At 39.2% G+C, this 23700-nt stretch overlaps 2 protein-coding genes across 3 annotated transcripts in view; one reads left to right on the forward strand and one right to left on the reverse strand.

The window, feature by feature from the left end:
- Nucleotides 1–21894, reverse strand: part of THNSL1 (threonine synthase like 1) — a 30398-nt gene extending 8504 nt beyond the window's left edge. Inside the window, exon 1 of the mRNA XM_053573034.1 lies at nucleotides 21758–21894. The gene's annotated coding sequence lies outside the window, so the exon portion shown is untranslated. The remainder of the gene's footprint in view (nucleotides 1–21757) is intronic.
- On the forward strand, nucleotides 16–22058 carry ENKUR (enkurin, TRPC channel interacting protein). 2 transcript variants are annotated; one of them, XM_053573039.1, is made up of 5 exons: nucleotides 16–461; nucleotides 11909–12054; nucleotides 14121–14344; nucleotides 16988–17134; nucleotides 21803–22058. In XM_053573039.1, the coding sequence occupies exons 1-5, from the start codon at nucleotides 385–387 to the stop codon at nucleotides 21977–21979; spliced, it is 771 nt and encodes a 256-aa protein (XP_053429014.1). In that variant the 5' UTR covers nucleotides 16–384; the 3' UTR covers nucleotides 21980–22058. The 2 variants fall into 2 exon arrangements, with proteins under 2 accessions (XP_053429014.1, XP_053429015.1); XM_053573040.1 differs by having other exon boundaries at nucleotides 11927–12054.
- Nucleotides 22059–23700: the final 1642 nt, after the last annotated feature.

The raw sequence follows: 23700 nt of genomic DNA on the forward strand, positions 1-23700 counted from the left end.
GGGGACATAATTTTCTCCACGTTAATCCAAAAGGCACTTAGAAACAGTGGCTTATGAACTGAGGCACAGGCGCTACAGAAAAAGGAAAGAGCGCGAACCCAGTTTGCAGCGCCGCCTTCCACTTCCCCGTCACCTGGTAACTGTTGCCACGGCAACTGCGCCGTCAACAACGCTAAGCAATCCCAAGAGGCTAGAGAGCGCTTTTTTCTTCCCGAGAGAAGACTGCTAAGAAGGAGTCAGAGGAGAATAATGTGAAAGAGAGAAACCCGACTTCCTTGAGAAGGCAAGGGAGTACGGAAGGAAAAGGGGAGCAGTAAAGAAAGGGACGGAGATACTGGTATAGGGAGAAAAAGTTGATAGTTTTTAACGAGTCATTTGGTGACTATGGATCCAACGTGCTTTTCCGAATGCATTTATAACCTCATTCCCAGTGACTTGAAGGAGCCTCCCCAGCCTCCTAGGTATGTGGGTAAGCAAAGACAAGCACTTGAAACAAGAATGGGAAACAGGGTGGCACCTGTGGCTCAAGGAGTAGGGCGCCTGTCCCATATGCCGGAGGTGGCAGGTTCAAACCCAGCCCCGGCCAAAAACCACACACACACACAAAAGAATGGGAAACAATTTACTACATTTCCGGAATAAGTGTGCATATCATGGGATCTTTAAGAAATGTGTGTGTGTGTGTGTGTGTGTGTCTGTATGTCTCTTTAAAGTAGCCTTGGATGACAACTTCTTAGAGAAGAGGTCGAAAATTTAGACATTTAACATATCGCAGTTCACAAAGGGGACGGTCCAGTGCTGTGAGATGGCCATTTTACTTAATATTAGGCTACACTTAACTTCCTTTTAATATGGTATGTAGTTTTGTAATTTAAGTATTGGTAGGTGACATGGTATATAACTGAAATTTCATGTTGAAAAGAGAAAAATTACACTTTTAATCGGTGAAACCAAGTAGATTGGTTTCTGAGGTGTCTTTCAGATCTAATGGTTGAATGGGAGGAAGAATGGATTAATAGATAAGAACCTGAAAATATGTAACTGAGTTAAAATTTTTATATATAGGTGTTAGAACTTATTGTATTCCTTAAGTCTTAAAAAGGTAATCACACAGTAAACACTTAAGTTACTCTCATGGGTAGGGACTTCTTAGAACTTAAATCTATGGGGAGAAAAGAAGGTAACTAGTGGGGAAAAATCTCATGCCTCCTAGAACTTGAAATGTTTCCAGTGTTTTACCTTTATCTTTTTCCTTATGCAAGTCAAAACCACATTAAAAGAGCACTGGGCTGAAAATACAGGCTCTGCAACTGACTCGGGGATCTTTAATAAAGTTTCATTTGTTTACTGCTCTGTGAAATAAATGTAGACAAATCTCTCAGGTCCCTTTCAGTTCTCCTAGTCAATTATTATTATTATTATTTGTTGTTGTTGTTGTTTGCAGTTTTTGGCCGGGGCTGGGTTTGAACATGCCACCTCCAGCATATGGGGCCGGCACCCTACTCCTTTGAGGCACCGGTGCTGCCCCTAGTCAATTATTTTGTTAGTAATTACTTTAAGGTGCATAACATTTTCAACAAGTGGGTAACTCCCTCAATTGTATGCCTGGTTTTAACAAGAGCAAAACTATATTGAATTTCCATTAATTAGCTTCTCAACATCTGGTAGAGATCAGAAAGAAGAACATATAGTAAGTTATGATACAATTGCTGAGTTTATGAGGAGTGTTCAAATTGTTGCTGAACAAACTTTTGGTACCAAATTCCTGTGTACTATACAAGATAAAGCTCCTCCTCGCTGTAACACATTGGTAGATTATATTTTCTATAGAATACTGAATTTGAATGTTAAGATATTTTGTTAAAAAATATTCCTTTTATTGGTAAATGAAAAACTTGTCTGAATTTAGGCAAATCCCCACCCAATTTTATAGGAACAATCTATTCATTTGGCAAGCATTAACCCAGCCCTTACTATGTGTATAATACTGCCCTACTGTATCAGATTTAGGGGATGTTGGAGTGATGGCACAAACTTCTTGGTTTCACTGTGAAGGAAGAAGTAGAAAAAGGACTTATGGTGACTATGGATAGAAGGCATCTAAATGACGTACCAAAAGAACCTTTCCTATTAAGGTGTAGTCAATTTATGCTGTCAGCAACAACCATGAGGAGTTTTGACAAGATAGCATGCGTTGAAACCGCTAATTTATTAAAAAGTATAGTAAAGGCGGCGCCTGTGGCTCAGTCGGTAAGGCGCCGGCCTCATATACCGAGGGTGTAAGGGTGGCGGGTTCAAACCCGGCCCCGGCCAAACTGCAACAAAAAATAACTGGGCGTTGTGGCAGGCGCCTGTAGTCCCAGCTACTTGGGAGGCTGAGGCAAGAGAATCGCTAAGCCCAGGAGTTGGAGGTTGCTGTGAGCTGTGTGATGCCATGGTACTCTACCGAGGGCCATAAAGTGAGACTCTGTCTCTACAAAAAAAAAAAGTATAGTAAAAACGTTTAACCAGTTCTCTCACTACACTAGCATGAATTGTCCTAACTCAGACTCCTCACTAGTAGTAAGGATTAATCATAGGAAAGAAATGTATTAAAGTTATAAGTTCTATTTGCATAACTAAGTTATAAACCCATTCTCAGAAGAGTCACTGCAGCTTTGCATCACTAGTAAGGTTCTGACAGTTGACAGCACTGTGGTCTCCCACAACTCAGAGTTTACAGTCTTCGTGGGGAACTGAAATATGAACATTAAAACGTTGATTAGCCACAAAGTAATATATTATTGAAAATCTTAATGAGAGTTGCAGATAACTAAATGAAAGCTTTTAGAAGATGGATGTATGGGACCAAAGTCAGGTGAAGGGCTCTTTCCTATAGTTGAATTATGAGCTGATACTTAGGTATAAAGGTGTTGAAAGCCATGATTCACTTTTCAAAATTTGAGTTACTGTGATACATGAGATGGTTTCCAAGATCTTCATTAAATCTATCACCTTTCCATCGGCTGTAATTATTTAATATATAACAGTGTGAAATTTCACACTGTTAAATTATTCTTTCCTTTTTTTAAAAAGCAGTATTTCAGATATGGTCTGAACAGCCCATGAAATTATGTCCTTTTTTTTGAGATAGAGTCTCACTGTGTTGCCTTGGGTAAAGTGCCGTGGCATCACAGCTCACAGCAGCCTCAAACTCTTGGACTTAAGCGATCCTCTTGCCTCAGCCTCCCAAGTAGCTGGGACTACAGGTGCCTGCCACAATGCCCAGGTATTTTTTTTTTTTGTGGTGTTTTTGTAGTTGTCATTGTTGTCTGGCAGGCCTGGGCCGGGTTTGAACTCACCAGCCCCAGTGTATGTGGCCAGCACTCTAGCCGCTGAGCTACAGGCGCCAAGCCTGTCCTTTTTTTTTTTTTTTTTTTTTTTGAGACAGAGTCTCACTCTGTGCCCTGGGTAGAGTGAGATGGCATCAGAGCTCACAACAACCTCAAACACCTGAATTCAAATGATCCTCTTGCCTCAACTTCCCAAATAGCTGGGACTACAGGGCTGGTGCTACCAGCTTGGCTAGTTTTTTCTATTTTTAATAGAGACGGGGGTCTCACTCTTCCTCAGGCTGGTCTTGAACTCCTCAGCTTAAGCAATCCACCTGCCTTGGCCTCCCAGAATGCTAGGATTACAGATGTGAGCCACTGCGCCCAGCCTATTAAGTCCTTTTTTTTTTTTTTTTTTAATATTTGGCAAAATGCTTTTATCCATACAACCTAATATTCCATTAGAATTTTAACAGTCATGTCACATTGTTGGCTTTCATGGCAATACCTGCATGGATTATGACCAAGGTTTGTCTCTCCCACTTGTAATTCTTTATCTGATTCTTTTTGATATCAATTCATTCATCTATGCAGGTGGTTTTGAATTATGAATCTCTCAGGCAGCCTGTTAATCATTCTCAGCTTTGTGTCATTTGCAAATCTAGTATGTATGTCTTTTATATCTCCCATCTATCATTGAAAAAATGAAAAGGGAAAGTACTTTGCACATCAGTAGGATACTAGACACCTCTCTCTGAGCTGACAGCAGTACTTTTTTAAAGTGTTCAGTCCCCCAAATAGGCCCATTAATTAATTTATAAATCTCTACTTTATGAGCAAGGATTTAATAATAGGCTTTGCTAACATCAAAATTTAGATTATGATGTCTAAACTATTTCCCTCATCTATGAGTCTAATAGTCTTCTTTTTTTTTTTTTATTGTTGGGGATTCATTGAGGGTACAATAACTAATAGTCTTCTTTTTTTTTTTAATTGATGTTCATTTGTGGTGAGCTGAAACTCTAAATGGGCTCATGTAATCATTTCTTCTCATGAACTTAATACAGATTCTCTCTACAATTCTTGCAGAAATTGACATCAGGTTCACCAGTATAGAGTTTCTGGATGTATGGCTTTTTGAAAATTGGACTATATATGCGGCGCCTGTGGCTCAAGGAGCAGGGTACCGGTCCCATATGCCAGAGGTGGCAGGTTCAAACCTAGCCCCGGCCAAGAAAATTGGACTATATAATGCCCTAAACATCCTTAGTCTTTAAAATGCCTTTCTGTTTTTCACTGTGATTAATCGTAACATGTAATCTGAAGTTCATTTTTGGAGCTTCCCGCCCTTCTTGAACTAGGTTCCATTTTATTCAGTGTCAATACCGTTATACCTCTGTCCCTCTTTCTTTAAAGTAGGATTAGGTATCTGACTCTGCTGAGAAGTCTCTTCTTGAGCAGTATGAACTCTTAGACTACATGGTCATTTTCTCCTGAGATCCTTGTCTTTTCTACTTTGCTCACTAATTACAGCCAAGAATTCAACCAAGGAAAGCAGTAACCCTTTTTAATAAACTTACATTCAAAAAAAGTCAAGATTATCCCAAAGTCTTTTCTTTTTTTTTTTTTTTTTGGACGTAGTGACTTTTTATGCTAAAATTCCCATAGCTGCAATAGATGCTTTTATGATTACCATTACAAACTATTATTTATATTTTTCATCCGGCTAGGTAGTCTCTATAGACTTCTACAATAACAACACTTATCTTTATCTCCTGTATTATTTTATCCAACTGTTCTTATTTTTTTTTTTAATTTATTTTTATTTTTTTGTAGAGACAGAGTCTCACTTTATGGCCCTCGGTAGAGTGCCGTGGCCTCACACAGCTCACAGCAACCTCCAACTCCTGGTCTTAAGCGATTCTCTTGCCTCAGCCTCCCGAGTAGCTGGGACTACAGGCGCCCGCCACAATGCCTGGCTATTTTTTGGTTGCAATTTGGCCTGGGCCGGGTTTGAACCCGCCACCCTTGGTATATGGGGCCGGCGCCTTACCGACTGAGCCACAGGCGCCGCCCCCAACTGTTCTTCTTATGCTTATATATCATATATTTCTATACATGGGATGTATATGTATGTGTCATATGTATCAGGTACTCAACTGATGATGTGTGTAATTAATAGAATCATCTGATCAATGTAGAAGAATTGAAGGCCTGGGAAATCACATAGTAGGAGGTGATTGATTCAATGATTCACATAGGCATTTTTCTGCTTCAGACATTTGGATGATCCACAGACAGGATTTTTGGTCAGCAAGGAAAATTACAGCTTCCATGTGCATTTACCAGTATAATGTTCTAGTTTGGATTCCTATAGGTAATAGAACATGGTGGTAAAAGGTACTGGTACACCTCTATGGAATTGCACATATACCTAAAAATGTGATAAGAAAATATGCCAACAATATTCCTTATAATTAGTTGCCCGGGGTCTTTCTTCATTCCTGCAGACAAACCCATCCCTCTCTCTGTGGAACGTATTTTCACTTTGTGTAACTTCCTTTATTACTTTCATTCTTTCTTTTTCCTATAATAAACTGTTTGCGTGTGAAAAAAATTATTTGGGAGGGAGAATTTCAGATAGGTGAGCTTTTGTGAATGTCAGACTCAATTGTTAGAAGTTATTCAGTTAGAGCACAAAGTTTAATATCTTCAGCAATACCATACAATAAATTGTAGTACATGTATAAGAATTTGTTTTACAGGTCAGAAATGTATGACAGTCTATCTGTGTCAAATTAACAACCTAACACAATGACTTAAATTTTTAGAAAATAACACTGTGTCTGCTAGGTCACAGGTAAAATGAAGAAAAGGTTTAAACAGTTTCAGTTTTAAAATACTTTTAACCAAGATGGACATCCAATCATCATAACAAGAATAGTATCACTATTAATATGGTCAATGTATTGATATTTACAATGTGTCAGATACTGTTTTTCACAGTCATTATTTAATTCTCACAAGAATCTTAGGAGAAAAATAGTATTATCCCAATTTTATTGAAGAGGAAACTTGGGCCCAGAAAATTGAGGCAGCTCGGATTAAAGTTTTAGCCTGAGTCAATAAAACAAACCTAACAAGCACTTTTTCCTTCAAAGGCATGTATTATTTTTGAGTCATCTTATAATTTATTACATATCAGATACTGTTTGCTATTTATTTATGTACTTCCTTGTTCTACGGCAATAAGATATTTTTCGATGACAGTATCAAAGCAAATAGGAAATGATGACAGAAAAGTAAGATAAGACCACAAATGAGACTTATACAGGAAATGCAGGCGGCAAAATCTTGTATGTTCGCTTGAAGTGAGATGCTAATTTGACTCAGAGCTATTAGTAAGCAGCCAGCCCACACAGGAAAAGATTCTTCCCATGACTCTTTAATAATCACTTCCATCCTAAGGCACATTGTCCATAGAAGAAAGCAAAGCTGTAGCTGAGGAGGAGAACAAGTTCACGGACAGAGGAGATGGTATGCGTCATGCAGTGAGCAAAGATTTCAGCAGGACTTTGACATTAGACTTAGTGAGTTTGATAGGTCTAATACCGTGCTTTTTATAAACCAGCGTCCCAGTGCCACAACATAACTTAACAAAAGCATTTTGGAAACACCAGTGTGCTGTGCTCTGGTATGTGACTATGGAGTTTAACTCAAGGATCAGTTTTCCTGACCTACATCAGCACCACCCAATAGAAATACAGTGGGAGCCACATATGTTATTAAAAGATTTCTAATAGCAAGACATTTAAAAAATGAGAAAAATAGGGGGTGGCACCTGTGGCTCAGTCGGTAAGGCGCCGGCCCTATATACCAAGGGTGGCAGGTTCAAACCCGGCCCCGGCCAAACTGCAACCAAAAAATAGCTGGGCATTGTGGTGGGCGTCTGTAGTCCCAGCTACTCGGGAGGCTGAGGCAAGAGAATTGCTTAAGCCCAGGAGTTGGAGGTTGCTGTGAGCTGTGTGAGGCCACGGCACTCTACCAAGGGCCATAAAGTGAGACTCTGTCTCTACAAAAAAAAAAAAAAAAAAGGGAGAAAAATAGGTAAAATTAACTTTATTGATAGATTTTATTTAAACCTCTGCCTAAAACATTACGATTTCAGCATGTGGCAATAGTCATATTTAGAGTGCACAGTATCCACATTTTAGTTTGAGAATAATTTATCTTTACCCCATTTCTATCAACAAAAAAGAGGCAGTTATGTAATAAAGTCACCTCTAAATCTTTATAATAAAACTATACCATTCAGAACATGGAATAAAATGCAGCTATTTAACAGAAAAAGTAAGCTTTGCATATACTAACATGGAAGATCTAACACTATATTAAGTTTAAAAAATCAAGTTGTAATTCATACAGCAAGAAACTGAATTTATTCTGGAAAATTTATTAGGGAGAAGGAGGGAACCTGGATTTTTGTCCATTCATGTTATTTTTGTAATTTAGAAAAAGTAGATTATCATTTACATGGAATAGAATATCTTGTTTCCTGTAACAGGTAAACAGACTTTTAGTGTACATATGCACAAAAAAAGATGTATTGAATCACAAGATTGCATGTGAAAAAGAGGTGGGAATAAACACACCTGGTTTTACCCCAAGTGAAATTCTTTTCTTAATCATGAGACCATATATGCCAACCCCAAATTCTGTTCTCATTCAGTTTGCCCTTGAGTTCAAGATTGAGGAAAGGTTCTTAAAATCTAAAAATAATTTAATGTTTCCCCAAATTTATCCACATAGGAAGAAGAGAATACAGATTATTAAAGATTTTTTTTTTTTAAAAAAGCTGAGTGTCTGCTTTCAACCAAAGATGGAATTTACCCTTTCTCCTTAAACAACTGGAACGCCCCCAAATAATGAAACAATAATTTTAGACAAGACAAGGATAGAGGGATAGCACAGAGCAGTCCTCTCTAAGAGAAGAGAAACAAATGAAGCAAATTCTACAATTGCCCCAACATACTCCTTAAAGAGATTCCAGACCAAAGTCCAGGAAGGGAAATTTCAACAAAGCCTCAGGAGCTTCCCTGAGTAAAGGAGACAGAATTCAGAGTTTAGGAAGGCAAAAACAGCTAGACTTCACAGCACAGTGTTTCAGAGAAGAGAGATCTCCATGGAAAGACTGTGGAATTCTGCAGGAAGATTTACCTCCTGTGGTCTTGGTTGATAGCATGTTACCGATGAACTACCAAGGCCAGGGAACTAACCAATGGAAATCAGTAATTCAGGCAAAGTTCATGTTCCCCCATTCAGAGGAGAGATACTTCCTGATACACAGCATTAAAAACTGTGCTCAGAAGTACATTGCCTCAGTAGGGCCAAGTCAGAACTGGATTAAAAATTCTTTTGCACTTTAAAACTTAGAGCAAGGCTTGAAATGATCATACTGTTTCCAAATGTTGTAACTGCAACCTGCATCCCAGAATATAGCTAAAGAATAACAGCAAGAGAGAGAAAGAAGAGAAAATTCAGCAACCAACAATGTAACAGTCATCCAGTGCTGGGATTACAGGTGTGGGCCGCATGCCCAGCCTACATGTTTATTTTATTTATTTATCTATTTATTTATTTATTTATTTTTTGTGTCTCAATAAAACTTTATAGAAACAGGCCATAGTTAAGGTTATGGGGGGGGAGCAGAAAGAGGGACGGAGGGAGGGGGGTGGGGCCTTGGTGTGTGTCACACTTTATGGGGGCAAGACATGATTGCAAGAGGGACTTTACCTAACAATTGCAATCAGTGTAACCTGGCTTATTGTACCCTCAATGAATCCCCAACAATAAAAAAAAAAAAGCAAACTATTTATTTTTATTAAATCATAGCTGTGTACATTAGTATGATCATGGGGCACCATACACTTGGTTCATAGATCGTGTTTATTTTTGAAGAGGGCTCCTTAAAGACCACATAGACATTTTATTCAACCAGCATTCACTTTTAATTGGGAAAGAATCTCAAGGAATTAATGGGTTTTATACCAGAAAGAGAAGTAAAGTACGCTATCACAGTAGGACAAAACGGAATGGATGCAAGTATTCTTTTGTAAAAAGTTCTCATACTGTATTCAAATTGGTATGATATTACTTGACAGGCTGTAATGAGTTAAACAAATATATTGTAAAGCTAGGGTTTTCACAAAGTCAAACCAAATAATAATAAGATAAAAAGGGAAGGAATGAGTGATAGGATTTGTAGAAAACAGCAAGATGGAAAATAGAAACACAGATTTTCTTTTTTTTTTTTTTTTTGAGGCAGGGTGTCACTATGTTGCCCTCAGTGGAGTGTTATGGAGTCAAAGCTCACAGCAACCTCAAACTCTTGGGCTTAAGCGATTCTCTTGCCTCAGCCTCCCAGTAGCTGGGACTACAGGTGCCTGCCACAACACCGGCTATTTTTTTGTTGTAGTTGTCGTTAGGCAGGCCAGGGCCGGGTTCAAACCTACTAGCCCTTGTGTATATGACTGGTGCCCTGGTCGCTGAGCTGCAGGCACCAAGCCAACACAGATATTTTTTAAGTCACATTAAATGTGAATGGTGATACCAAATAAAAGTGAATGTTGGTTGGATAAAATTTCTATGCTGTCTAAAAAATAAACATGTAGGCCAGGCGTGGTGGCTCACACCTATAATCCTAGCACTGTGTGAGGCTAAGGCAAGAGGATGGCTTGAGGCCAGGAGTTTGAGACCAGCCTGAGCCAGAACAAGACCCCATCTCTACAAAACATAGAAAGATTAGCTGGACATGGTAGAGCTTGCCTGTAGTCCCAGCTACTCAGGAGACTGAGTTAAGAGGATGCCTTGAGTCCAGGAGTCTGAGGTTGTAGTGAGCTATGATGACACCACTACACTCTAGTCCAAGAGACAGGGTCAGATCCTGTCTCAAAAAATAAATAATAATAATAAATAAAAATAAATAAATAAATAATGGAGACAAGTAAAAAGTCCAAGAATGGAAAAAATATGCTATTACAAATCGAAGGAATGCTGGGAGTAGCTATAATAATATCAGAGTAGATTGTAGAGGACAATGTAAAAAGGAAGGAACAAAGAGTGTTTTTATGATAAAGTCAGTTTTTCAAGAAGAAATAACAACCATAAATGCTAAATATGTATCTCAGACTCCTGGACTCAAGGCATCCTCTTAACTAACAGAGCTTTAGAACATATTAAAGCCAAAGCTATTTGAATTAAAAGAAGAAATAGCCAAGTCCACATATGTAGTTGGAGATTTTAGCACCTTTCTTTAAATAATTAATAGAATAAGTGGGCAAAGTCAGTAAGGACACAGAACATTTGAAAACACTATCAACCAGTTTTATCTAATTGTCATTTGTAAAATACCCTAATATGCTTTCTTTTCTAGAGTATATAGCATATGCTTTCTTTTCTAGTGTATATAGAATATTTATCAAGATAGACCAAACTTTGTGCCATAAAACAAGTGTTAGAAAATTTGAAAGGATTAAAATGACACAAAGTGGCCAGGTGCAGTGGCTCACGCCTGTAAGCCTAGCACTCTGGGAGGCCCAGGCAGGTAGAATGCCTAAGCTCACAAGTTCAAGACCAGCCTGAGCAAGAGCAAGACCCTGTCTCTAAAAATAGCCAGGTGTTGTGGTGGGCGCCTGTAGTCCCAGCTACTTGGGAGGCTGAGGCAAGAGAATTGCTCCAGTCCAAGAGTTTGAGGTTACTGTGATCTGTGACACCACGGCACTCTACCACAGGTGACAAAGTGAGGCTCTGTCTTAAAAAAAAAAAAAAAAAAATTGTGGAATGCAGCTGAAGTGCTGCTTAGAATTTTATAGCTTTAAACACTTATATTTAAAAAATATATAAAATTTTAAAATCAAATGCATGTGAACATTAGAGAAAATCAGTAAAATTCTGATTCTTTGAGAAGACTAATAAAATTAATAACCTCCTAGTCAGACTTATCAGCACATAGAGAGAGACAGAAAACACAAATTATTGGGCGGCGCCTGTGGCTCAGTGAGTAGGGCGCCGGCCCCATATACCGAGGGTGGCAGGTTCAAACACAGCCCTGACCAAACTGCAACAAAAAAATAGCCGGGCGTTGTGGCAGGCACCTGTAGTCCCAGCTGCTCGGGAGGGTGAGGCAAGAGAATCACGTAAGCCCAAGAGCTGGAGGTTGCTGTGAGCCGTGTGACACCACGGCACTCTACAGAGGGCAGTAAAGTGAGACTCTGTCTCTACAAAAAAAAAAAAAAAAAAAACACAAATTACTACCATCAGGACTGAGCGAGCTGACATCACTACCGAGGCTGCATATGTTCAAAGGATGATGGGGAAATACTGTGAACACCTTTACCCTGCACTTGTTTCCTAGGGCAGAACTTCATCTAGCTTGCCGAAGCCTGATGGGCAAAGCTTAGATAATTATGTTTTATGGCTATTGTTTTCAATATTCATATTATAGACTTAAATAATTTAGAATTGTCTGCCGATTGTTAAACTTTAAATATTTTTTTACTAGAAATATAAATTCTACACCTTTCTAAATTTAATTTTAGGTACATATCAATTTTTAGGACAGCCGTAAAAGATGACCTGCGAAAAGTTAAAACTGCAATGAAAACTATGGGACCAGCAAAAGTTGAAGTACCTTCTCCAAAGGATTTCCTAAAGAAACACTCAAAGGAAAAGGTTCTACCACCCAGTAGGTTTTATCACTCTTAATTTTTAATATTAAAAATGTCAGATGGGCCCAGCCTGGTGGCTCACACCTATAATCCTAGCACTTTGGGAGGCCAAGGTGGTAGGATCACTTGAGGCCAGGAGTTTGAGACCAGCCTGGGCAATAGACACCCATCTCCATACACACACACACACACACACACACACACACACACAATTAGCCAAGTGTGGGGGTGCACACCTGTACTCCAGGAAGCTGAGGCAAGAAGATCATTTGAGCCCAGGAATTTTGAGTTTGCAGTGAGGTGTGATGATGCCACTGCAGTGAGAACTTGTCTCAAAAAAACAGTTACATAAATGTGTAAAAAGGTCAAACAATGCAGAAATGAATAAAGCATAGTCCCTCGTAATTGTGATGGGGTTGAGATTGGCATGAGGCCCTGTCAGGATAGTTGTTGCTAAAAAATAGCTGGGCATTGTGGGGGGCGCCTGTAGTCCCCGTTACTTGGGAGGCTGAGGCAAGAGAATAGCCTAAGCCCAAGAGCTGGAGGTTGCTGTGAGCTGTGATGCTACGACACTCCACCCAGTACGACAGCTTGAGACTCTGTCTCAGAAAAAACGTTGCTTTTGGTTCTTGAAAATAAATTACATTAGGGGCAGCGCCTGTGGCTCGGTGAGTAGGGCGCCAGCCCCATATACCGAGGGTGGCAGGTTCGAACCCCGCCCTGGCTAAACTGCAGCAAAACAATAGCCGGGTGTTGTGGTGGGCACCTTTAGTCCCAGCTACTTAGGAGGCTGAGGCAAGAGAATTGCCTAAGCCCAGGAGTTGGAGGTTGCTGTGAGCTGTGATGCCAGGGCACTCTACCAAGGGTGACAAAGTAAAACTCTGTCTCTAAAAAAAATAAAATAAATTTATTATTTATTTATTTATTTATTTTTTGTAGAGACAGAGTCTCACTTTATGGCCCTCGGTAGAGTGCCGTGGCCTCACACAGCTCACAGCAACCTCTAACTCCAGGGCTTAAGCGATTCTCTTGCCTCAGCCTCCCGAGTAGCTGGGACTACAGGCACCCGCCACTAACGCCCGGCTATTTTTTGGTTGCAGTTTGGCCGGGGCCGGGTTTGAACCCGTCACCCTTGGTATATGGGGCCGGTGCCTTACCAACTGAGCCACAGGCGCCACCCAAATAAATTTATTTTATTTGTAGCGTTTTGGCAAGCGCCATTTTAGTGTGGCTATATCAAGACATTTTGGTTGGAATGGTCAAACTGAACAAGCTATATAAAGATGGCTAATTTCATCTACTATTAATGAAGAGAGCATGGTATAGAAAAACAAATGAGATAAATTTTGGATAGTAGTTACTTTAGGATGCAATCAGGGAAGAGTGCATAATAAATTTCAGCTGTATGGGTAATGTTTTATTTGTTAAATTGCATGTTGGGTACACAGCCATGATGTGATTTTTATACTGTATTATAATAATAGCTTTAGTGAAAAAAATCCATAGCTTCGTGGACTGTCAGCACATCAAGTTTGATTAATTTACTTGATGATTTTATAATAATTTTCCTCTGAAGAAGCAATTATGGGTAATATTGGTAATATCTAGAAAAGAGTTTCAATGTTTTTCATTTAAACCTACTATAAATGGGACAGTTGAACATTTGTGTTGAAATCTTTATGAGATTAAAGATTAGTTAATAAATTTATATGAAATATATTTTCACAGTAAAAATGCATTAATTAGCTAGCATATAACTTGGGGTGCTTATTTCTTCTGCCTTAGATGTTGATACTGTTTTTCAACCTATCCATTGATTATGTTGCCTTTTAATTTTTTTCATTTTGACTACTGAATTTTTTAAAGACCATTTTATTGAAGTATGATCGGCATGTAAAAAGCTGTACATATTTAATGTGTAAACTTGAGATTGGCAATAAGTATAAACTTTTTACCTTAAATATTTGAACAGATTATTAATAAAACTTCAATTACTAGTGGTCAAATCCCTGGATATTACAAATAGTATCAGTAGCAATGTTTATAGTTTAATATTAACATGGAAATGTTATGTGTTTAACAGAAAAGAAGTTTGATCGGAATGCACCCAAAAAGCCTGCTGTACCCTTGAGAGGTGAACATCCAGTCACGGGAATACAGAGTGGAAAAAATTTTATAAACACAAATGCAGCCGATGTCATTATGGGAGTGGCTAAAAAGCCTAAACCAATTTATGTGGACAAAAGAACTGGAGACAAGCATGATCTTGAAACTTCAGGGCTCCTTCCAAAGTACATCAATAAAAAGGTAGACTTGTTACACATCAATGGGAGACCCGAGTTCCAGGAATTTAAATATGGCATCCACAGTGATTCTCAATATTACCATCAGTAGCACTCTAGCTGGACAGTTGCCAATTCCCATTCCTCTCCAGTTTAAATCTAAACTGAGGAAGTTACAGAGAACTTGTAATAAACAATATAGTCCAGCAGATGAAAGTTAGAGCATTTTCCTTAGTTTCAATTACTAATATATTTAGTAATTATAACAAACCTTCTCTGAAAGATACTAACTTTTGGTTTGATGGAAATGTCATTAAAGCAGTATAAATCTAGAAAGAATAACCTTTCAGAGCTTAAGATGTTAAGTCATTAAAATTATAGTAACTGTAACAGAATGAAAGAAATGAAGAGGAATACAACTTTAGACCTATCCATCTCATCAGTGTAGTATAAACGATACTAATCACTATTTATTTATTTATTCATTCATTTATTTAGTTTTTAGAGACAGAGTCTCGCTTGGTCACCCAGGCTGGAGTGCAGTGGTGTGATCATGACTCACTGCAGTTTCAAACTCCTGGGCTCAAGTGATCCCCCTGCCTCAGCCTCCTGAGTAGCTTGTACTGTACGAGTGTGCCACCAGGCCTGGATAATTTTTCATAGAGACAGGGTCTCACTGTGTTGCCCAGGCTGGTCTTGAACTCCTGGCCTCAAGTGATCCTTAGCCTCCCAAAGTGCTAGCATTACAAGCATGAGCCACTGTGCCTGCCATTTGTTATTATTTTAATGTGAATATATTTTTTTTTAGTTTGGAGTAAAGCCTTGAAAGTGCCATAAAATAATAATCTAGTCCTTTGGGGTCCTTTGTGTCAATCTATTTTTTTTTTTTTTTTGAGACAGTCTCACTTTGTTGCCCTTAGTAGAGTGCTGTGGTGTCAAAGCTCACAGCAACCTGAAACTCTTGGGTTCAAGGGATCCTTTTGCTTCAGCTTCTCTAGTAGTTGGGACTATAGGTGCCCACTACAATGCCTGGGTAGCTTCTCTTTTTTTCTTTTCTTTTTTTTTTGTAAGGCAGAGTCTCACTATGTCTCCTTTGATAGAGTGCGGTGATGTCACAGCTCACAGTAACCTCAAACTTTTGGGCTTAAGCAATTCTCTTGCCTCAGCCTGGCTATTTTTTGTGGTGGTTGTAGTTGTCATTGTTGTTAGCAGGCCCTGACTGAGTTCAGTCCCACCAACCCTGGTGCATGTGGCTGGCGCCCTAACCTCTGAGCTATGGGTGCTGAGCACTGGGTAGCTTTTCTATTTTTAGAGATGCAATCTTGCTCTTGTTCAGGCTGTCCTTTAACTCCTGACCTCCAGCAATCCACTCACCTCAGCCTCCTGGAGTTGTGGGATTACAGGCACAGACCCCTATGCCTGGCTCTTCATGTCTGTCTAAAAAGCAGTTTATGAGATAGGCTTATCATTTCATTGGTGAACATTATAATACCTTGGGCATAATAGTTTAAATACAGATTTTCTGTTGTTGTTGCTGCAGTTTGGCCAGGCCGGGTTTGAACCCGCCACCCTCAGTATATGGGGCCGGCGCCCTACTCACTGAGCCACAGGTGCTGCCCCTAAGTATAGATCTTTAAAATAAAAAAGCTTAGAGAAAACTTACATAAATCTATTTTATTTTGTATGTTATGGAGCTTAAAAGTGTTTGAAACATACATAGAAAAAATGGGTGCAGAATTCTAAAGAATGATAAATAGCAATAAGCTGTGGCAAGAAAGGAAGGGAGGGAGGGGAGGCGGGAAGAGAGAGAAGAGGGGAAGTAATTGTGGCAGTGATGCTTGAGGGCCTTGCGTTGAGGTGATCTGTGAAGAAGCTAATGGCTGTTGAAATCAGAGCAGGAACCTCAGGGCTGTTGTTGGAGGACACTTCATATTCTCTGAGAAACTCTTCTTACTCCATAGGCTAAGGTCACTTCGGGAGCATTTTAGCAGCAATCTAGGAGTTGGCCACTCAGGCCAGTAAAGTTACTTCAGGCTTCTCTGGATACTTCTTCCTTCTGCGGCTACTGGAAGCTGCGCGTAGTTCTTGTCCCATAAGGAGGGGAAAGAAGAAAGTTCACTCTCCTGGCTCTTCAAAGCCACTTGGAATGTATCATTTTCCCACTATGGCATAGAAACTTTCTCCTCTGATAGTCATGCTACCAAGTGGTGCATAGTCTGCCCCTCCCTCTGGCTGCTGTCTGCCTACACGCTCCACTGTAGTACACTTCCTGCCTTGTACAGGGAATTGAGAGTGTCCACCACAGACGCAGGAAATACGAAGCTACCTGTGCCTGTTCACCCAGTCTCGAAAACACTGTGTGCTCTCGTCTCCCCGTGCTGCTGACTAAGCAATCACTGCTCATGAAAGACTGACCCAACTTGCTTTTCACTTACCAAAGTTAAGTTTTAAAAAATCTGTTATTGGCAAGTGAGATAGTAAATATTGATACATCCTTTCAAAGGCAATGCCATTTTTTTTTGTTTTGAGGCAGAGTCTCACTTTGTTGCCCTGGATAGAGTGCAGGTAAGTTTGCAACATCTGTTTTTCTCCCTGTCATTGGTTGGTATGTACACAGATAAGATTGCCTTCAGGATATTGATGATACTTTTCTGAAAAATCCCTACAGGATTATGGTGTCACGCCTGAATACATATGCAAGCGAAACGAGGAAGTAAAGAAAGCCCAAGAAGAATATGATCGTTACGTCCAGGAAAGCCTTAAGAGGGCTGCTATGAAAAGGCTCTCCAATGAAGAAAGGCAGGCAGTTCTGCAAGTGAGTGTTCCGCAATTTACGCTCATCAGGAAGTCCTTAGAACGTCTCTGAGAGAAAGATCTACCACTGGCCCAGGCCGTGGCTCAGACCTGTAATCCTAGCCCTCTAGGAGGCTGAGGCAGGAGGATTGCTTGAGCTCAGGAGTTTGAGACCAGCCTGAGCAAGGGTGAGACCCCGTCTCTGTTAAAAATAGAAAAAACTGGGCAACGCCTGTGGCTCAAAGGAGTAGGGTGCCGGCCTCATATACCAGAGGTGGTGGGTTCAAACCCAGCCCCAGCCAGAAACTGCAAAAAAAAAACTAGCAGCCAGCCATGATGTCATACACCTGTAGTCCCAGCTGTTCGGCTTGAACTCTGGGGTTTGAGGCTGTTGTCAGCTATAAGGACGCCACAGCACTTTATCTAGGGCGACAGAGTAAGACATAGTCTCAAAAAAGAAAAAGAAAAGTCTACCATCAACTTGATTATTAAAGCCAGCACTTTTTTGGAAATAAGAACAATCTCTTTTGGTTATACAGGCAAACTGTTTGCAGCAAAGCCAACTCTTTGGAGAAAGCAAAAAGTTGCACGACAGGGATTCATTCAATAATATTTTGTTTCCAAGTGGGTGAGCGTCTGACTTTTTTCCCGAGCTAGCATTGTTAAGGAAGCCTACCTTCTCCTACGACAACCATGCATAAATAAGGCAAAAAAGCAATTTTATTTTCATTCTTATGTCCCTGAATTTGTACAAACTAATATTCATAAATTAGATATTTTTCACTAGATGGAGCTCTAGAATAATTGAAACTGTCCTGAGGCCAACATTTTCTTCTTACCTGAAAGCCAAATATCCCAAATTTTAAAATAAAATAGGTATTAGGCTTTACATATATCTTTCTCATTTTGAATAAAATAAACATATGTTCACATGGGAATTTATAACATCGGACTTTTATCTGAAGCATTTACAATATTGGGGGGTGTGAGCTGGGTTGCTGCTTCACCATTTGTAGTGTGTTTATTAAGCACCTGCTTGTACCTTCAATAGCCATGCTTGTTATCGCTATTATAGAGATATAGTACCTTATTTTTTGTTTTTTATCTTAAAGGCTTTCTGTTATACAAAGCCATTTCTACTATCTTAGTAATCTCTGTTGAAAAATGGATTCATAGGCTGTTAGACATTCTTAACATTTTATCACCCATGGGAATCATCAGTAAACATTTCTCATGTGCTAAGCCTTGAGGATATTTTTTAAAAGCATAAGATATAACTTCTGCTAGAGAGAAGGTTGTAATTTGATTGATGTAACTTAATGGGCATCCATATACATGTATAGTCATGAGTGTGCGTGTTTATGTGTGGAAGATCGTAAGTTGCATAAGGTTCCAAGGCACCGGTCACCACTGAAGGACAGGGCCTAACAGTGCAGCATGAGAGGGTGTCCCAGACAGCGGGAGTGGCTTACGGGCAGAGCCTATGTCTCTTTATTGACAGCAGCATCCTTGATGCCCTGATGCCCAGTAAAACACAGATGTGCTGAGTACGCTGAAAGGAGGGAAGCAGACAGGCAGACGTGGGAGGGGGATTGGATGTCACTTTCAGGGGCAGTGCTGGACTGTGGCCCACTCTCTCTCTCTTGTTTTGATTCTCTCATATTCAGAAAGTGCATGCCTTTGTGAAAGCCACACTTTTATATCTGAAATCCTAGAAAATAGGAAAAAGAGGAAGAACTTCTCTGAGAAGGAATGGGCTCTTCCCTCCTGCGTCTTTTTGGGTATAGTGGTTAAACAGCCCTCAGCCTCACTGTGGTCACTACAGAGTTAACCCTTCCATGTGGCACCTGCAGGTCTGCCCTGGGACGCCTTGCTAGCTTGGGAATACAGCAGCCACTGTAAGAAAGCCACTGGCTGGCCACCTAACAAGGCCAGGGCCATGCTTCTTCCCCAGTTAGGGGAGGTGTATAAGTTCTGTATGTATAAGAGGTGCATAAAGTTCTGACAGTATGCTTGTATGTCCCTGAGTAAGACACATTCCACTTATCCTTTATGAAATAAGTCTCAATATGCTTAGAAAACATCCTTTGTCTAATGATTCCAAACTTTATTACACCTGGAAGGGATCATCTGATCTGATGATCCCAAACTTTTCATTTTACACATGAGGTTATAAAATACAAATAGAGCAGGTGGGCTCATTTGTTCATCCATCCTTTTATTCATTTATTGAATGTCTACTATGTTCTAAGCACAGTATCCAGCCAGGGAGATTCTATAGTGAGCAAAACTAACACAGTCCTTACTGTCAGTGAATTTAGAATTTGGTTTTCATTTTCCCTTGGTGGCAGAACTATCAAGTGGATGAATAAGGACTGGACTTAGGTTTACTAATGGCTCTAAATACACCCATAGGAGGTAATAGAAGGAAGCTGGTAGTAGTCAGAGCTCTAGCAGGACATGGAAGGTGCAGTCCACTGGGACTCTGAAGGGAATGTAGGAAGGAGCCGCCACAGGCGTGAAGCACAGACGTGAACCACCCCAGGACTAAGGACAGTGGGAATTCAACACCGTCTGGGCTTGAAGGGCAGGGACAAGAAGCCATGCTGTCAAGAGCCCACTCCAGAGAACTGGAACCTGGGTGAAGGTTTTAGTGACAGATGAATGCAGCTATAACAAGTGTCCAGGCAGTGTCAGGGGGTGGGGGGAAATGCCCCCAACTTCTCTCTCTTCCCTATAGGCTGAACTCACTCAGTTGTCAGAGGGCAAAGGAGTTAGAGGAACAGCTCACAAGGGTTACCTCTACCCCTAGTCAAGAGCAGGGCAAGAAGGTGAGGAATGTTTGGGGGGTGGAGGAGGGGCGGCACTTCTTATTCTATAGAAGCACTTATTATAGGACCACTTCCTCCTATTTGATTTTTTCCAAAATTAACAATATTATTTCCATATTAAAAGAGGAGAGAGAAAAATTAAGAAATAAAAACAAGGGAAAGTTGCTATTGCTACAGCGAATAAAAGATCTTTTTTAGTTGAACTATAATAACCAAAAAAGAAAGGTCTTAACAACAGCAAGGAGCCTAGTTCACCATAGCATGAAATATTAGTTACATTTAGTTTCCATCCCTCGCTGTTGACTTTGATCCAAACGTTATTGTACACACTAGAAGATAAAAGCAAACCATGCTTTAAAAGAAAATACAGAGAAAAAGTGCAGCTGCTGTGACCACAAGTAATATGGAAATATCACCCAAGTAGCTACGAGAAACCTTTGATATTTGAAAGTGTATAAATACATAGATTTCCTCTCTGCAATAGGCACCCCAACAGAGCCCTGTGGGAACCTATTTCACATTTCATAATGAAAGACTGTGGAGAAATAGAATTCTTTTAAGGACCTCTTTTTAGAACATAACTCATGCATGATGAAGAACTGAGCTAACCTGTCCCTCTCTTTTTAAAATTTAACCTGGATACTTATTCTTCTCACTCAGTAAGGAGTCAGAATTTATTGTCTTTCCCCCCAACCTGCCTGGTCTATACAGTGTGCCCTCTCCTGCCATCACTTACCTAAGCATGGAAATAAGTCATTGAAATCTTACTGTCCCCAAGAAGTTTCTACAAGGTTAACTTTGAGCTACGAGGGCTTAAGATGAAGGCCTTATGGTATACGACACTGCTAATCAATCCTCTTTTAAACCTGAATGTGTGGATGTGGTTTCCAAGGGCCATGCTTTCATGGCAATATTTTAAATTGTACTTTCTATTTTGTGCTTTGCTTTTGTGTAAATAAAATCATGTGTGTACCCATAATGAATAATAAAAAATGTTAATTTATAAAATGTAATTGACTGAATTCAATTAGCAATTTAAAACCATTTTGTCAGTGGAGCGCCTAACGCACTGTGATAAGAAATGATAACTAGGCAGAGATGGAAATAACCTTTATGGCTCCTATGAGATGCTTAATTTTGAATTCGTTGATTTCTGAGAGTATAAAACGTTCAACTACATTATTGGATTAGCATGGGTGTCACATTTAATTGTTCCTAGAATACATTAATAGGAAATACAGATCCCTTGATTATACGAAGGGCGATTTGTTCTGATATATCAAAAAGACACATATAAAAATCATCTTTGTTCACATTGAATTTTGGCCTTTTTACAAACCCATTTTGTCAAACACGAGAAAATATAGTCACATAAATCATAATTAGGTCCTTTGATGTGATTTCTCTATCGAAGAATAAAGATGAAAAAGAAAATTCGAAAGAAACAAAATAAAAATTTTCTAAGAAACAATTACCTTCACAACAATGTTTTTTCTATGGAGGGTTGTCAATTCTAAGCTGTTGTTTTTCACCAGAGCATTTGCTGTGAGCTTGGCTCCATGCTCCTCATAACCCTGCATGTGCTATTTGATGGTAAAAACAAGTACAGTAACATTAAAAACAGAGCAAATAAATACTCCCAGTGGGAAGCGAGCACACAGTTAAGGGCAGGATTTGGCCTCTGTGCAGTATTTTTTTGTTGGTGTGGCCAAGCGCTTGATAAGTACATGTGGTTTTTAAAATGATTCTCACGTTTTCTGGACCTATTTACAGTTTTCATTACCAGCTTGCTTTACTTTTCCATTTCCTTTTACCTTTGCAGTTGACTTTAGTCTTACAAGTTTCTTTATCATTTTCAGGGGCTGAAAAAGAACTGGGAGGAGGTACATAAGGAGTTCCAGTCCCTCTCCGTCTTCATAGATTCCATCCCAAAGAAGATCCGCAAGCAGAAGCTGGAAAAAGAAATGAAACAACTGGAACACGACATCGGTGTAATTGAGAAGCATAAAATCATTTATATCGCCAATAAGCAGTGACAGATTTCTAAAGTACAATACGATTAAATGTAGGAACAAAACATGGAAAATATAAAAACAAAACTACGTGTTTTTTAGAGGAGAATAAAAATAAGTCTTAACCAAAATGCTTAGGCAGTGTTTAAAGAATAATTGTTGTTCTCTTATGCAAGAGAAAATTTTGTTTTTACTAATGTTACATTTCCCACGTATAAACCAATTAACGTGTGAGGCTCTGTATTCCAATTCTATAATGTGATTTATTATCATTTTGTACTTGTTTCACACAAACATTCATTTCTGGGCCCTGAAAAGTCAGTACTCAGAACTTCAGATTTTTTCCTGCACTGCCTGATACAAAAACAACTTTAAAAACTGAATTGGTAATAGTAGCCTATGCTTTCTTATCATGCTAAAGTGTTTCCTACACACTGTTTCTGAGCTCCACAAATTTAAAGGATATACACTCCAGTGTTGACATTTGTAGTTATTCCCAATAATATTTTCAGTATTTATAACACTGTATACAATGAAAGGTTTATATGTGAAGGAAGAAAACTTAAGAAGACAACTTAAAAAATCAAGAAGACAACTTATAAAGAATCAATGAGAATGATTAAAGAGAATAGCCTCCTTCCTGGTATACCAGTGTTTAAAAACTTATTCTGCCTTACTCCATAATTCACTACGCATATTTTACTAAAGTGGGTAATTTTTGTCTTTTTGGTCCTTATCTGTTTTGTGAATTCTAAAGTTAATGTTTATAATTTTACATAATTTATTAAGCAATAAATGTATGTAAGTAAAGCTATTTTCAACTCAAAATAAGAAAATATAAATATCTAAGAGGAGAAGAATTCTTTTACGAAATTTTAAATGAGGGAAATTTGGGGAAATATATGCAAATACAGAATATCAGAAAAATAAGAATGTCTACTGCTTAACATTTATTTTTATCGTATAGATGACAAAAAATTTAACAATTTTTTCAAACTTTTTCACAAACATGGAATTTGAGGGCATTATAGGCAAGCTTACCTTAGTTCATTAAAGAAAAATGTTTCTGTACAATTTTTTTTGAAAATTCACTTTAAGGGCGGCGCCTGTGGCTCAGAGGGTAGGGCGCCGGTCCCATATGCCGGAGGTGGCGGGTTCAAACCCAGCCCCGGCCAAAAAAAAAAAAAAAAAAAAAAAACCAAAAAAAGAAAATTCACTTTAAACTTTTTTCACATCTCTTTCACAAACTAACGTCAAATTGTAATTGCCTAACAAAATAAAGGTAAATTTCTCGTTTACGTCCCTTTCTGGTGTAAATGAGGTGGGGGTATACTGTGTTCCATGTAGTCATTCAGGGACTGAATCAGGAGTCCCCCCTGAATGACTGCTAAAAGGCGAAAAGGTTGGTACAGCCAGCCTTTCTTGGCCAGTTAAGGATAAAAATGTTTAGTATTTTATTAGTGAGATGATTGCCCTACATACTCATTTTTAAATAATTCAAAATCAGTAGCAATGCAAAAATACTGTAATTATCCCAGCCTTTTAGATGTTACGTTTTAGAGTCATGAGTGGTAGTGACCTTAAATGATAGTGATAACTTTGTGGGTTTAATGGAGAATTCCTTTTTTGCTTTCTTTCTGTATCTACTAAAGAAACCTCACGGCCTACATGCTGTGCTAGATGGACTTAATTGCCTTTCTCTCACGCAGCTTCCCAAGGGAAACGTTCTCATCTCTTTATAGTTC

Source organism: Nycticebus coucang, chromosome 20, assembly GCF_027406575.1.
Source record: "Nycticebus coucang isolate mNycCou1 chromosome 20, mNycCou1.pri, whole genome shotgun sequence".
NCBI lineage: Eukaryota > Metazoa > Chordata > Mammalia > Primates > Lorisidae > Nycticebus > Nycticebus coucang.

Bases quoted from the DNA above. Each gene is read 5' to 3' on its own strand.
- ENKUR (XM_053573039.1), top strand. From the start codon at position 385: ATGGATCCAACGTGCTTTTCCGAATGCATTTATAACCTCATTCCCAGT. The intron at 462-11,908 runs GTATGTGGGTAA...ATTTAATTTTAG, and splicing joins GAGCCTCCCCAGCCTCCTAG to GTACATATCAATTTTTAGGA. The intron at 14,345-16,987 runs GTAGACTTGTTA...AAATCCCTACAG, and splicing joins CAAAGTACATCAATAAAAAG to GATTATGGTGTCACGCCTGA.